At 44.6% G+C, this 13,208-nt stretch overlaps 1 protein-coding gene across 4 annotated transcripts in view; it reads left to right on the top strand.

Moving 5' to 3' along the window:
• Window positions 1–13,208, top strand: part of dock4b (dedicator of cytokinesis 4b) — a 246,388-nt gene that overhangs the window by 170,518 nt on the left and 62,662 nt on the right. For all 4 annotated transcript variants that reach the window (XM_083632225.1, XM_083632228.1, XM_083632227.1 and 1 more), the window contains exons 23-26: window positions 1,316–1,508; window positions 2,313–2,449; window positions 5,978–6,112; window positions 6,692–6,790. In XM_083632225.1, the coding sequence (XP_083488351.1) occupies window positions 1,316–1,508; window positions 2,313–2,449; window positions 5,978–6,112; window positions 6,692–6,790 (564 nt within the window). The remainder of the gene's footprint in view (window positions 1–1,315; window positions 1,509–2,312; window positions 2,450–5,977; window positions 6,113–6,691; window positions 6,791–13,208) is intronic.

Raw genomic sequence — 13,208 nt, 5'->3', positions numbered from 1 at the left:
TGTGCGTGCGTACATGTACATGCGTGTGCATGCGCACGTGTGTCTCCATCCCCAAGTACACTAATAACTCCTTTCCCACACTGCCTTGCTATCCACCTCTCCTGCAGTCTGTGAACGCTGTATAGCCTGAATCACAATGTTGTTTAATGTAAGCTATATACCCTAGTTAAACTCGGTGGCCTATAAACTATCTGACATTTGGCTGTGCTTATTTTATGTACTGTGTTGATACCGTAATTCATTATTATTTTTAGTTATGTTTATTAATGAGATATTAATGCATCAAACCTGCATTTTAGACGTGTAACCATTTTCCCTTTATCTCAGTTGTTCCCCGCCCCGCTTGTTTCGCTCCATTAAACTGTATGTACGTGACGCAGACGTTATTGTAAACAAACATTGTGATTCTGTCTATATTGATAGTCTTGACCAAAGCTCATTGAAAAAATGAATTATGAAACTCGCATTCATTCTCAAGTCAAGTCAAGTCAAGTCAAGTTTATTTATATAGCCCTAATTCACAAGCATGTCTCAGAGGGCTTCACAGAAAGTATGTCTAGCTGATTCTAGCTATCACAACAGTAACAAGAATATACAGAATAAAGATAACATTTGAACAATTGATAATATAGAAAATATAGAAATGAAGAGAGAGCAGAGGAGAGAGCAGGAGAAGGGGGAAGAGCAGGGGGAATGTGAGAGAGTGATGGGGTGGGGAGGGAATGGGAGATGTTGGAGGGTATAGGAGGTGGGGAAGGAGCAAGAGGAGAGAGCAGGAGAGGGGAAGGGGGGGTGTGGGGGAGAAGAGAGCAGGGGGAGGGAGGAGGTGGGGAGAGAATGAGAAATATAGACACACATCTTGCAAACGGACATACGTATGTCAATTTCTTAGCAACCAAACTATGCCTAATTTAATTGGCTCCAAGCCTTTAGTAGTGAGTCCTTTTGCCAAATAAGCACATGTTCACATATAGAGCTTATGGGTGCCTTGCTTTAGGGAAGAGTGGGTGCCATGCTTTGAATAGTGGCGAAATACTAAGAGCAAATTGTCTGCATGGTCTAATTTGCAGCTTCAGTGCTTTTAGCAGTGCGTATCACGCACTAAATTCCAGTCTTTGAGGAGAAATTATGTTTGATGGATTCATAATGTGTTCAATTTACCGGTCAGTTAGGAAAATGATTGGGGCATTCAGGTTCAGGCAAACAAGTCTTCTGTGTTTAAGGTCTGTGTGCAGTTTTGGATAACTTGTCAGTGTGCCCTGGCTGCAAAGCCTTCACTTCATACCATTGAATAATATTGTGCTAACCTGCCTAGGCGGTGTTCTTGCGGACATTCCCGGCGGTTTACGGCGAGCTGTTGAAGATCTTCACGGTGCGAGAGGTGGCCGGCTTTGTGCGGGAGACGCTGGGCAGCCTGCCAGCCACTGTTCATGCTGAGTGCCCCCTGGAGGCCGTCAAACTGCAGTGCATCGCCAAGACGGTGGAGAGCCAGCTTTACATTAACCCAGGTACAGACCTGGGTACACAGACGGATGTACAGTGCAGTGGATGTACACTTTGATCTTGTATATAATTAAAGCATGTAAACACATTGGATACATCCCAGCACACAGAAAAAATAGGCACACACATAGACATATACATGGGTGCACATTCGCTGAGTAAATAGCAAAACAAATATAAACAACACAAACAAGCAAACAGATTTGAGCAGCCAGATTCAAACACTCACAATGATAGGCGTTTGTCAAGCTGCCTACACGCAGGTGATTAGTCTATATGACACTCTTTTGGCGTGCACTCCCACTGTGCAGCTATTTGATAATACACCTTGGCTAATTGTTACCCTACAGTGTGCTTGCTTCTGTCTTATTAAATTGTTCTTAATGAAGATTACAAACTGAAGCAAATCGATGTTTTACTCCCAAATGCCAAATATAGCACAAAAACCTCCCTGATGAAAATGACATGAATGCAAAACGATGGGTTGCATTAAAAAAAGGCTGTGCACTCGTGCACCTAAACACAAGAGAACAGTGGAGGTAGTGTATGAGCTGTTGGTCCACCAGGGTTTGCATGATTTGTAGCAGCGTGTGGGTTTATTTTGTATGTGGTGTTCATCCTCTTGTTGTCTTTCACCTCTTAGCCTTCTCTTCTTAGGTGTGTCATTCATTCTTCAACGTCTCACTTCTGATGTATGTGTGTATGTGTGTGTGTGTGTGTGCGCGTGTGCGTGCGCGTGTGCATGCGTGCGTGCGTGTGTGTGTGTGTGTGTGTGTGTGTGTGTGTGTGTGTGTGTGTGTGTGTTGCAGAGTCACGATGCATCCTCCTCCCAGTGGTGCTCCGCCTCCTCCAGGCCCACATGCAGGAGCAGAGAGACCTGGTGATGTGCGCCCGCATCCTCACCAGCATGCTGTCCCTCATCAAGAAGGAGGAAAATGGCACCGCGGTGAGTAGTAACCATCATACAAGTTGCTTCATCAGGGCTAGAGCTGACAAGTGTTGGCTGCAAGCATGTAGCAGTTGAGTTGAGTTGAGTTGATTGAGTTGAGTTTATTATGGATATCAAATACAACAAAATCCAAGGGTTGTACAATTATTTCCAACATGGTCCCTGGTCTTAAAAAACAAGACATACAGTACACTTTACATCAAATAAACATTACAGATCAATCAAGAATAAAGGAAAACGATAGATACAAGCAACACAAGTTCAGAGACTACAGTAATTAAACAAAAGACTCCGCCCACGCCTCTAGCTTACTCAGCAGGAATTTCTTCAGAAGGTTTTTAAAACCACTCAGAGAATTGGCAGCCTTAACTTGGTTAGGGATCTTGTTCCACTCCTCTCTCCCTGTGTAGAGGAATGTACTTCTCCCCACCTTGCTTTTTAGCTTAGGTAGTTTCAAATCCGCTACACTAGCTCTCGTGTTCCGGCCATGAGCGTCCCATACAAATTGAAAATACTTAGTAAAGTAATTTGGACAATGGTCGTGTAATATTTGATAGACCATGATGAGTTTTAACTGTTGAACACTACTTTCAACGGGGAGCCAATTCAACTCTTTAAAATGCATTGGGCTAATATGCGTTCATGGACTGAGGCCAAGAATAACCCTCATTAGTTTGTTTTGTGCTTTTTGAAGCCTGTCTTTTGATCTTTTAGTTAGACCATTGTACCAGGATATACAGGTGTAGTCATAATGACATTGAATTAAAGACGTAGCCGCATGGTCTTCTTGTCCAGGAATTTAGATATTCTTGCCAAATACTTTGTCGTTGAGGGGATTTTCCCAATGACAGAGAGCTATAGCCTCACTCCACATACACTGACACACAATGACAGAGAGCTATAGCCTCACTCCACATACACTGACTAGGGCTGGGTATTGGCAAGGATCTCACGATACGATACGTATCACGATACTTGGGTCATGATACGATTGTATCACGATATATATTATTGCGATATATTGCAATATTCTACAGAATTTACTCAAAATTAAATAATAGAGCTAAAGATACAACACACTGTGTACCACCCAGGTAGTGTAATAATATGTACATCACTTTATACTGATAAGTTAGTGGACAAATTTAGTCAAAACTACTGAGTGTTGAGTGTTACTGAACGCATAGATATGGGAAATATCGATACAGTATCGATTAGGGGTGGGAATCACCAGATGCAGAGGCCTGGCATGGCATGGCCTGCAAAAAAAAAGAAAAGAAAAAAAAAAAGATTATATCGCGATACTTGGCGTCCAAGTATCGATACAGTATCGGGAAATAAAATATCGCGATATATTGCCGTATCGATTATATTGCCCAGCCCTAACACTGACACACAATGACAGAGAGCTATAGCCTCACTCCACATACACTGACACACAATGACAGAGAGCTATAGCCTCACTCCACATACACTGGTCCAATTGACATCCCAGATACGTAACACAGCACTTTTCCTGTAGCTTACATTCCTCCGAAAAACTGGGTTGGTCCCTTACTTTGTACTTTAAACCAAAAACAATACATTCAGATTTTCCTAAGTGCAGGGCTAGTTTATAGTTGCATAACCATGTGCTTACATTATGAAGCTCTTTGCTAAGAGATGATCTCACTGATTCTAAGCTCTCTCCGGTTACCAACAAGGCAGAACCATCTGCGTACAGAAATAAAGGACATAAGCGGGCAGATTCCATGTCATTAATGTACAATAAAAAATTATAAAGGACCAATGATGCTTCCTTGGGGGACCCCACACGTGAGGCCTCTGGGCTCAGGGAGTACTCCTCCTACTTCTACAGTGGATACATACAGTACAGTCCAGCCAGCGGAAACTATAACAGGAAGACTAGCTGTCGTCTAGGCGTCAGCTATGGGGATCCTTTTTAATAAACAAATAAACTAACATGGCTAATGTTGGCTATGTTTTGATTTAGTCCACCAATGACCCAGAAATACATGGTTTGGGTGAGAATCTCCAAGTGAGAGCGTGAGATACCCACATGTCTAAAAAGTCGAAATGAGAAAACATAGGCTGCTTTTCAGTAGAGGAGTAAATATCATCTATCATAGAAAATAAACCACTTAACAACCGCAATGAAGGAGGAATGTGCCATTCAAAATGCTGCCAGTGACAAATGGCAACACTGAATGTATGGATGTGTTGAGATAACACTGAGCTCACATCACATCACACAGTCAGCAGCAGCTTGTGCTTCCTCACATCTTTACATCTCCTTATGAATCAAGTCCATTTACAAAAACAAAACATGCCCAGTATTCTGAAACGCAGTTGCAATAAATGCCTTTGCTTGTTTTAGAGTGTAATACATGGGGATTATTACCATCATAATTGGAAATAACTTTTGAAGGAGGTCAAATGAAAAGGAAAGAGTTTTTGGGCTATCCTCTGGCCAGTAGATTGCAATAGCAGATTGTTTTGTTGTGTGCATGGTCAATTAGTCTTGGTAACAGGGACATTGGCAGCTGTGCAGTCCAGTAATGAGACCCATCAATTTAGCAATGTGGCAGCGGCGTGGCAGTCACTTCGAGCTGTGTGTGTGTGTGTGTGTGTGTGTGTGTGTGTGTGTGTGATTTGTGTGCGGTTGCCTGGCTTGCATTGTTCACTGCCAGAGGGGCAGCTAGTGGTAAAGACACCCAGTAGGACACAAACACACACACACACACACACACACACACACACACACACACACACAAATATACACACACACACTGGCACCACATCTAAAGGGAAGTGACAGCAGTGGCAGCTAATGTGCCAGTCCGAAGATCGCTCTCATTATTGCTCAGTCCAAGATCTGTCTGTCATGTCAGGGGTACACACACACACACACACACACACACACACACACACACACACACACACACACACACACACACACACACACACACACACACAATATACTACAGCTCATTGTCCACCTTTCTTTTCTTTCTTTCTTTCTTTCTTTCTTTCTTTCTTTCTTTCTTTCTTTCTTTCTTTCTTTCAATATGTTATATGAGAGGAGGTGGTGGGATGAATATAATAGTTTTAAAATGTTTGCTCGTAGCGATGGAACTTCTTGTTCTTCCCTTTTTTGGCGAGGTCAAGGCTATCATTAAGAGTGAGATGATGATAAGGCTGGGTCAACTGTTTGGCTCTGATGCAGTTGAAGGCTGTGCTGAAGCATGTGGATAGAAGAATACAAATGACTAGAGATCAAATGGGCAAGTCATGTTTCTGTAACTTGGGGAGGGAAATGGGGTGGTGGTAGGAATTTCAATTATGAACTTTGCCTTGAAAGAAATGGCCTAAGGTATTCACTGAGTGTAGGATTCTGAGATGATTGAAAAAACAACCTTCTGTATCCTCCATATACTGTAGGCATATCTGGGCCATTAGATGAGTAGAGTGTGACCATCACCTGCTGTGAGAAAGACAGTATCTGAGTGTGTGTTCTCTCTGTAGGAGCCGGTGGTGTCTGAGGAGGTGGAGCTGATTGTGGAGAGCCTGCTTGGAGTTTTACTGAGGACCATCCTGGAGATCACCAACCGCCCACAGCCAGCCGGGCCTGCCTTGAGACTACAGTTCCAGGATGTCACTGTATGTGTGTGTGTGTGTGTGTGTGTGTGTGTGTGTGTGTGTGTGTGTGTGTGTGTGTGTGTGTATGTCTGTGTGTCTCTGTATGTCTAAATCGTTTTGGGACTTGATGAAATGCACAATAGTAATTATGGATTTGAAATTGACCTGCTGCTGTGGTGACTATAATTACAATAATACTGTATGACTAACCGTGATGGTGATAATGAACCTTCAGAATAATAACAGGATGATAAATGGAGATGAGGTGTTCATCATCATCATCATCATCATCGTCAGCGTCATCATTCTGTAATGATTCAACTCCAGGGGACAGGCGGGTTGGCGGCTGGGAGGATAAATAGAGGCTGTTTGTGCCCCTTTAAACTCGTACTATTTATTTTGTATACAAACAAGTGAAAAATATCTTGCATGTGTTGTGAGACTGTTTACAGAGTGTTACTGTACGTTTCCAGTGCAAATCAACTTGTTTAGATTCCAGAGTCAAGCAAGTGACTGCAAGTGAGTGTATAGGGTAGGACATTGATAACACTAATCATCATGATGATGATGATGCTGCTGATGATAACTCTTTCTCTGCAGGGAGAGTTTGTGGCATGCCTGCTGGCCCTGCTGCGACAGATGAGCGACCGGCACTACCAGCAGCTGCTGCAGGCCTTCAGCAACAAGGATGACCTGAGGGTACCACCAGCATATCTATCTATCTATCTATCTATCTATCTATCTATCTATCTATCTATCTATCTATCTATCTATCTATCTCCTTCGCTCTGTTCCTCTCTCTTGTCAAGGCTCTGACCAAAACAGACGCTGGATTTAAAGAGAGGAGATTTGCACCACGCTGAAGTTAGTTTTAGGTTGGGTATTGAACAGACATTGGGCCCTATTGTCATACAAGCGCTATTTGCTTTTCTTATGCTATCGCCGGATGATTGCAGCTGCCAATTTGCGCGCTGGCCACGATAGCGATAACGAACGCCGTTTTTTTAGCAACTTTTCGCTAATCCCACAGTGGTTTACCTGCTTTTGAGATGTGCACTTGTTTGCTTCTCTCCCTCTCTCCCTCTCTGTCTTCACACGTCCTCACAAATCCACAAACTAGTATAGACAGAACTATACTCGTCTGTGGTGTCCGCAACCGTCCCATGTGTGCGTCCTCTCGGGACTGATACTGTCCGTGTCTCTTGTCCGCTGACAGCTGCAGACTTGTAGTTACCGGTCACGCACATGGTTCTATTCATCCTACATTGGAGGGTCCAATGTAGGACCCTCCACTAGCGTGCCTCGCACCCCCCACCCCCCTCTCTCTCTCTCTCTCTCTCTCCCCCCCCCCTCTCTCTCTATCTTAACACGTTCACTGCCATTGACGAGATATCTCGGCTTACAGAATCCAACGGTTGACTGCCAATGACGAGATATCTCGGCTTAAAAATCGATTTTTTTTTTTGACGGTGGTACGTGGATCCAACCCTTTTACGTCTCCTATACAAATATTGGAGGTATTGAATGTGTATAATCTATTTTACCGACCCACTAAGTGGCGACAGTGCACTCCAGACGAGAGAAAGCAAAGAAAAAACAGCCGCGGGAGGAAGCCATTCTCAAGGAAATGGCTTGGCGATTTTACAGTCATCCAGACTCGCCCGAGAGCGGCCGCGCCAGCAGCAGCAGCACAGACAAGCAGCAGCAGCAGCACACCGAGAGCGGAGTACGCCTCAAGATTGGAAGAAGGGGATCGCAAAGGAATTTCTCTCCCGTGTCCAACCCCCTGCCCTCGCCTCTCCTCTCCTCTTCCCCGCTCCTGCGATTCCCCTCTCTTTTTTTGGGATCCGTGAGGCAACAGAAACTCGCCTGTGACCTACGGAGGGAGGAGTTTGAAGGAGACACACACACACACACACACACACACACACACACACGAGTGAGCGAGTGAGCCCCATCCACACTCGCCGAGAGGGGGCCGCCAGGGAGGGAGGCTGCTCACTGCAGACAGGCAGTAGAAACTCGCTTGTGACAAACGCTGCTGAAAGCCACCAGACACGCCCACGGAGGGAGGAGTTTGAAGGAGAGGGCGTCAGAACTATATTGTTTTTGATGTCTGATCTCTCACTGATGCCAAAAATAAATGGTTAAAGTGACTGTTCTGCCTGTTTGATTGAATTTCACAAAACTGCGATTATCTCAGCTTTCAGTCTCAGACGCTGAAACCATGCTGTACTCAACGGCTAATATCTACATAACTACAAACTCTACAAACTAACTCTTTTAGACAGAGAAAGCACACATTCTATTAGTACTTTTGTGAAGTTTGTGTTCACAAAGTCCAAGCAGAAAAGAATCCTCGGCTCTTGTAAAATGAGCCAGAATCCTCAAAAAAACCCTCTGGCAGAAGCTAACTACAGTAAAAAAAAAACGGCTGGCAGTGAATGTGTTAAATGGATTTTTATGAATGGGAAAGCGATCTACCAGCACAGCCTTTGACGGTGTATTGGGAACCCCTGTGCTAAAGGCAGTTTACTTACTGTCTTATGGTAACTGAAATCTACCTTATCAGACAATTCACTTTTACCTGTAATGTTACTGAATGCAACTGAAACACTCTTTTCTCAGGTATCTCTCTCCTTCTACAGTAGCTACTCTGTTATTCAGCTGTTATTTGCCCTCAGAAAATTATCCACTGAACCTCCATGACTGCTAGGAGATTTCTGACGCAACCACAAAGCAATAATTATTTCTTTGTTTAGCCTGTTGTTTGTGTGTGCGCACCATACTGTACCTGTCTCTTTTTCTCTATTTGTCTGCACAGTATTTTTGCCTGTTGCTCGTTCTCCTCATCTCTGTCACTCTCTCTCTGTGTCTCTCACCCAATTACTTTCACAAACTCAACCTCAGAAGCGACCCAGAAGTGATTTGTTAGATGTATGTGTGTGTTTACATACAATATCTCATTGTCTTTCTGACTGTCTGTCTCCCTCCCCCAACGACCTCCAGCTTAGTAATAAGCTACGTATGCCTGGCTGTCTTTATGCTTACCTGTGTCTTAATGACCTCCAGCTTAGTAATAACCTATGTATGCCTGGCTGTCTTTATGCTTACCTGTGTCTTAACGACCTCCAGCGTAGTAATAGCCTACGTATGCCTGGCTGTCTTTATATGCTTACCCGTGTCTTAACGACCTCCAGCGTAGTAATAGCCTACGTATGCCTGGCTGTCTTTATATGCTTACCCGTGTCTTAACGACTTCCAGCATAGTAATAGCCTACGTATGCCTGGCTGTCTTTATATGCTTACCTGTGTCTTAACGACCTCCAGCGTAGTAATAGCCTACGTATGCCTGGCTGTCTTTATATGCTTACCCGTGTCTTAACGACTTCCAGCGTAGTAATAGCCTACGTATGCCTGGCTGTCTTTATATGCTTACCCGTGTCTTAACGACCTCCAGCGTAGTAATAGCCTACGTATGCCTGGCTGTCTTTATATGCTTACCCATGTCTTAACGACTTCCAGCGTAGTAATAGCCTACGTATGCCTGGCTGTCTTTATATGCTTACCTGTGTCTTAACGACCTCCAGCGTAGTAATAGCCTACGTATGCCTGGCTGTCTTTATATGCTTACCTGTGTCTTAACGACCTCCAGCGTAGTAATAGCCTACGTATGCCTGGCTGTCTTTATATGCTTACCTGTGTCTTAACGACCTCCAGCGTAGTAATAGCCTACGTATGCCTGGCTGTCTTTATATGCTTACCTGTGTCTTAACGACCTCCAGCGTAGTAATAGCCTACGTATGCCTGGCTGTCTTTATATGCTTACCTGTGTCTTAACGACCTCCAGCGTAGTAATAGCCTACGTATGCCTGGCTGTCTTTATATGCTTACCTGTGTCTTAACGACCTCCAGCGTAGTAATAGCCTATGTATGCCTGGCTGTCTTTATATGCTTACCTGTGTCTTAACGACCTCCAGCGTAGTAATAGCCTACGTATGCCTGGCTGTCTTTATATGCTTACCTGTGTCTTAACGACCTCCAGCGTAGTAATAGCCTACGTATGCCTGGCTGTCTTTATATGCTTACCTGTGTCTTAACGACCTCCAGTGTCTTAACGACCTCCAGCGTAGTAATAGCCTACGTATGCCTGGCTGTCTTTATATGCTTACCTGTGTCTTAACGACCTCCAGCGTAGTAATAGCCTACGTATGCCTGGCTGTCTTTATATGCTTACCTGTGTCTTAACGACCTCCAGTGTCTTAACGACCTCCAGCATAGTAATAGCCTACGTATGCCTGGCTGTCTTTATATGCTTACCTGTGTCTTAACGACCTCCAGTGTCTTAACGACCTCCAGCGTAGTAATAGCCTACGTATGCCTGGCTGTCTTTATATGCTTACCTGTGTCTTAACGACCTCCAGCGTAGTAATAGCCTACGTATGCCTGGCTGTCTTTATATGCTTACCTGTGTCTTAACGACCTCCAGCGTAGTAATAGCCTACGTATGCCTGGCTGTCTTTATATGCTTACCTGTGTCTTAACGACCTCCAGCGTAGTAATAGCCTACGTATGCCTGGCTGTCTTTATATGCTTACCCGTGTCTTAACGACCTCCAGCGTAGTAATAGCCTACGTATGCCTGGCTGTCTTTATATGCTTACCCGTGTCGTAACGACCTCCAGCGTAGTAATAGCCTACATATGCCTGGCTGTCTTTATATGCTTACCTGTGTCTTAACGACCTCCAGCGTAGTAATAGCCTACGTATGCCTGGCTGTCTTTATATGCTTACCTGTGTCTTAACGACCTCCAGCGTAGTAATAGCCTACATAGGCCTGGCTGTCTTTATATGCTTACCTGTGTCTTCTTAACGACCTCCACCGTAGTAATAGCCTACGTATGCCTGGCTATCTTTATATGCTTACCTGTGTCTTAACGACCTCCAGCGTAGTAATAGCCTATGTATGCCTGGCTGTCTTTATATGCTTACCTGTGTCTTAACGACCTCCAGCGTAGTAATAGCCTACGTATGCCTGGCTGTCTTTATATGCTTACCTGTGTCTTAACGACCTCCAGCGTAGTAATAGCCTACGTAGGCCTGGCTGTCTTTATATGCTTACCTGTGTCTTAACGACCTCCAGCGTAGTAATAGCCTACGTATGCCTGGCTGTTTTTATATGCTTACCTGTGTCTTAACGACCTCCAGCGTAGTAATAGCCTACGTATGCCTGGCTGTCTTTATATGCTTACCTGTGTCTTAACGACCTCCAGCGTAGTAATAGCCTACGTATGCCTGGCTGTCTTTATATGCTTACCTGTGTCTTAACGACCTCCAGCGTAGTAATAGCCTACGTATGCCTGGCTGTTTTTATATGCTTACCTGTGTCTTAACGACCTCCAGCGTAGTAATAGCCTACGTATGCCTGGCTGTCTTTATATGCTTACCTGTGTCTTAACGACCTCCAGTGTCTTAACGACCTCCAGCGTAGTAATAGCCTACGTATGCCTGGCTGTCTTTATATGCTTACCTGTGTCTTAACGACCTCCAGCGTAGTAATAGCCTATGTATGCCTGGCTGTCTTTATATGCTTACCTGTGTCTTAACGACCCCCAGCGTAGTAATAGCCTACGTATGCCTGGCTGTCTTTATATGCTTACCTGTGTCTTAACGACCTCCAGCGTAGTAATAGCCTACGTATGCCTGGCTGTCTTTATATGCTTACCTGTGTCTTAACGACCTCCAGTGTCTTAACGACCTCCAGCGTAGTAATAGCCTACGTATGCCTGGCTGTCTTTATATGCTTACCTGTGTCTTAACGACCTCCAGCGTAGTAATAGCCTACGTAGGCCTGGCTGTCTTTATATGCTTACCTGTGTCTTAACGACCTCCAGCGTAGTAATAGCCTACGTATGCCTGGCTGTCTTTATATGCTTACCTGTGTCTTAACGACCTCCAGCGTAGTAATAGCCTACGTATGCCTGGCTGTCTTTATATGCTTACCTGTGTCTTAACGACCTCCAGCGTAGTAATAGCCTACGTATGCCTGGCTGTCTTTATATGCTTACCTGTGTCTTAACGACCTCCAGCGTAGTAATAGCCTACGTATGCCTGGCTGTCTTTATATGCTTACCTGTGTCTTAACGACCTCCAGTGTCTTAACGACCTCCAGCGTAGTAATAGCCTACGTATGCCTGGCTGTCTTTATATGCTTACCTGTGTCTTAACGACCTCCAGCGTAGTAATAGCCTATGTATGCCTGGCTGTCTTTGTATGCTTACCTGTGTCTTAACGACCTCCAGCGTAGTAATAGCCTACGTATGCCTGGCTGTCTTTATATGCTTACCTGTGTCTTAACGACCTCCAGCGTAGTAATAGCCTACGTATGCCTGGCTGTCTTTATATGCTTACCTGTGTCTTAACGACCTCCAGTGTCTTAACGACCTCCAGCGTAGTAATAGCCTACGTATGCCTGGCTGTCTTTATATGCTTACCTGTGTCTTAACGACCTCCAGCGTAGTAATAGCCTACGTATGCCTGGCTGTCTTTATATGCTTACCTGTGTCTTAACGACCTCCAGCGTAGTAATAGCCTATGTATGCCTGGCTGTCTTTATATGCTTACCTGTGTCTTAACGACCCCCAGCGTAGTAATAGCCTACGTATGCCTGGCTGTCTTTATATGCTTACCTGTGTCTTAACGACCTCCAGCGTAGTAATAGCCTACGTATGCCTGGCTGTCTTTATATGCTTACCTGTGTCTTAACGACCTCCAGTGTCTTAACGACCTCCAGCGTAGTAATAGCCTACGTATGCCTGGCTGTCTTTATATGCTTACCTGTGTCTTAACGACCTCCAGCGTAGTAATAGCCTACGTAGGCCTGGCTGTCTTTATATGCTTACCTGTGTCTTAACGACCTCCAGCGTAGTAATAGCCTACGTATGCCTGGCTGTCTTTATATGCTTACCTGTGTCTTAACGACCTCCAGCGTAGTAATAGCCTACGTATGCCTGGCTGTCTTTATATGCTTACCTGTGTCTTAACGACCTCCAGCGTAGTAATAGCCTACGTATGCCTGGCTGTCTTTATATGCTTACCTGTGTCTTAACGACCTCCAG

This window comes from Poromitra crassiceps (assembly GCF_964638095.1).
Source record: "Poromitra crassiceps genome assembly, chromosome: 2".
Classification (NCBI taxonomy): domain Eukaryota; kingdom Metazoa; phylum Chordata; class Actinopteri; order Beryciformes; family Melamphaidae; genus Poromitra; species Poromitra crassiceps.
Note: the sequence above shows the minus strand (reverse complement) of the source record. Positions and strands in the feature narration are given on the sequence as shown.